Source organism: Diaphorina citri, unplaced genomic scaffold (assembly GCF_000475195.1).
Source record: "Diaphorina citri unplaced genomic scaffold, Diaci psyllid genome assembly version 1.1 scaffold8061, whole genome shotgun sequence".
NCBI classification, from domain to species: domain Eukaryota; kingdom Metazoa; phylum Arthropoda; class Insecta; order Hemiptera; family Psyllidae; genus Diaphorina; species Diaphorina citri.
Genome location: NW_007385437.1, coordinates 1 through 3,127, shown reverse-complemented (window position 1 = coordinate 3,127; position 3,127 = coordinate 1). Strand labels below are relative to the sequence as shown.

General features: G+C 36.3%; 1 protein-coding gene across 1 annotated transcript; it reads right to left on the bottom strand.

Moving 5' to 3' along the window:
* Nucleotides 1-593: 593 nt before the first annotated feature.
* On the bottom strand, nucleotides 594-3,119 carry LOC113472765 (synaptic vesicular amine transporter-like; the record flags this gene model as incomplete). Its single annotated transcript, XM_026832551.1, has 6 exons — nucleotides 3,046-3,119; nucleotides 2,408-2,838; nucleotides 1,690-1,736; nucleotides 1,334-1,472; nucleotides 807-953; nucleotides 594-749 (listed from the first exon to the last, which is right to left on the bottom strand). Coding segments are annotated over exons 2-6 (670 nt in total), but the record flags the coding sequence as incomplete, so codon positions are not given.
* Between the last annotated feature and the right edge of the window lie 8 nt (nucleotides 3,120-3,127).

Sequence of the window (3,127 nt, the reverse complement as noted above, 5' to 3'; positions counted from 1 at the left end):
CGACAAACCGTTCTTGAGATATTTTGTTCACAACTTTCTACTTTTTCCCATTTAAACCTGTAGTACGTACGTACGTTACGTACAGACCATGGGCTAAAAACCACTTTTTTGGAATCAGGGGACCCCAAAACGGATATTTCCACCCATTTCCCGATTTTGAAAATTTGGACCGATTGCAATACTTTCTCATTACCTTGTATAGGTTCCCTATACGTAAAGGTAATAGAAAGTAAAAGGCCCATGTAAGCAAAGGATTTCTTTAAATAGAGAAAGAAAAAAAGTTGATTTTTGAACTTGCCCTTAGGTAGGTATCTACATTCTACATATTACAAGATTTAACTACAGGTTTTCTTTATTCCAAGACTTATCCAAATTCTTGGACTAATTTCTAAATTCCCTGATGACACAAATATTCTGTCTGTCACATAAAAATCCGTCTACAAAATGATGGATGTTTTACCAAAAATAGGTGACAATTTAGACAATATCAAGACAAATTAGAGTTTTAAAACCTTATGATAATATTTAAGTAATTATCCATTACCTCTGGAAGCACTTAAAAATTAATTACAAATAGATAAATGTGTACTTACCAACAACTGTGAGCAGAATATTGTCCAAGAACATGGACAAGTAAACAATAACAACAATCACGTTGATATCGGCAAGATAGAACCCGAACATTTCAATAACCAAACCAAACTCTTGATCAAAAATCGCAAAGCATCCAACCTTATCAATCTCCACCACTTAAAAACAAACAAAAACTACTAAAACGTTTTTGATGACGAGAGTGAATTCATTACCTCTGGTTTGACGTGTGACATTAGCCAGATCGGTAGACATGGTTCTAGAATAGACATGGCGGATGAGGATAACCAGATGGATCCCAGTATGATTAGAATCAAATGATCTGACAGTAGAGATGTCCAAACACCGGCTGAGTGTGGGCTCTGTATAAGGGGAAATAATATGTACCTAGTAAGATAGAGGTTAACAAGTCACCTTCATAATCTACCTACTTCAAAATTATGAAAAAGCAACTTCTTCGCCAAGTAGGTACATCTCTATTTGTCGTTCTAGAATAGACATGGCGGATGAGGATAACCAGATGGATGCCAGTATGATTAGAATCAAATGATCTGACAGTAGAGATGTCCAAACACCGGCTGAGTGTGGGCTCTGTATCGGGGGAAATAATATGTACCTAGTAAGATAGAGGTTAACAAGTCACCTTCAAAATTATGAAAAAGCTACTTCTTTGCCAAGTAGGTACATCTCTATTTGTAATTTTTGTTAAGAGAATTGTAGACATAAGCTCATACACAAATACGACGATATAAAGGTTGGGCGTTAGAAGTAATCGGTTCTAGAATAGACATGGCGGATGAGGATAACCAGATGGATGCCAGTATGATTAGAATCAAATGATCTGACAGTAGAGATGTCCAAACCCTGGCTGAGTGTGGGCTCTGTATCAGGGGAAATAATATGTACCTAGTAAGATAGAGGTTAACAAGTCACCTTCATAATCTACTTCAAAATTATGAAAAAGCAACTTCTTCGCCAAGTACATCTCTATTTGTTATTTTTGTTAAGAGAATTGTAGACATAAGCTCATACACAAATACGACGATATAAAGGTTGGGCGTTAGAAGTAGGTAACCAATTTAAGAAAAAGAAACTTACTTCGTCGATGATGGAAGATTTGAAGTTCATGAAAGTCAATTGCAAACCTGAAAAGAGTCAAAGCAATATTGTGAACATAAACTAATAACTAAACCAAATAGTAATACCACTCAATGATACATCCTAGATCAACATTTTCTTCAGTTTGATAGAGATTATTTAGATGAGAATTAGGTAGTCTCAAAGTTCCTCCAAAATATATGTAGGTATTTCGCTTTTAAATCAAAAAGGTAGAGTTAGAGTACTTACCCTTGCAAACCTGAAAAGAGTCAAAGCAATATTGTGAACATAAACTAATAACTAAACCAAATAGTAATACCACTCAATGATAAATCCTAGTTGCAAACCTGAAAAGAGTCAAAGCAATATTGTGAACATAAACTAATAACTAAACCAAATAGTAATACCACTCAATGATAAATCCTAGACCAACATTTTCTTCAGTTTGATAGAGATTATTTAGATGAGAGTTAGGTAGTCTCAAAGTTCCTCCAAAATATATGTAGGTATTTCGCTTTCAAATCAAAAAGGTAGAGTACTTACCTAGGTCTACTAACACAAGTACCGCAATGAGCACGAACGGGGCAGCCTTGTTGACAAAATCATACAGGAATCCTCCTACCGGATACCCTATTTAGATGAGAGTTAGGTAGTCTCAAAGTTCCTCCAAAATATATGTAGGTATTTCGCTTTCAAATCAAAAAGGTAGAGTACTTACCCAGGTCTACTAACACAAGTACCGCAATGAGCACGAACGGGGCAGCCTTGTTGATAAAATCATACAGGAATCCTCCTACCGGATACCCAGTGAGTACTCCCAGTGCTATACTACCCAATATAATACCCATCACTCTACTCCTGTGTATCTCTTCATCATACTGCTCAGCCACTATACACATCCCTGCAATGTGGAATATAAAGTGGAATATAAGTGAGTACTCCCAGTGCTATGCTACCCAATACAATACCCATCACTCTACTCCTGTGTATCTCTTCATCATACTGCTCAGCCACTATACACATCCCTGCAATGTGGAATATAAAGTGGAATATAAGTGAGTACTCCCAGTGCTATGCTACCCAATACAATACCCATCACTCTACTCCTGTGTATCTCTTCATCATACTGCTCAGCCACTATACACATCCCTGCAATGTGGATTATAATACAAATAGGTATGGAGTATACCTACAAATTGTTAACGCACTTGATAAAATAAAAGGAATAGCAGAAAACAGAGAAAGTCCTTAAATAGATGGTTAGGTACTTAAAACACTTTCCGTACTTCTCTGAGAGCCACGGTTGGTATATTAACCAAAAAGAGTATTTATTGAGGTAAGACTTAGGTTAGGTACCATAATTTTGTCAAGTCCAAATTTCTTTTCAACAGGGACAAGATGACTTCTTTCTAGGTACCACTGAACATAACCAGTACTG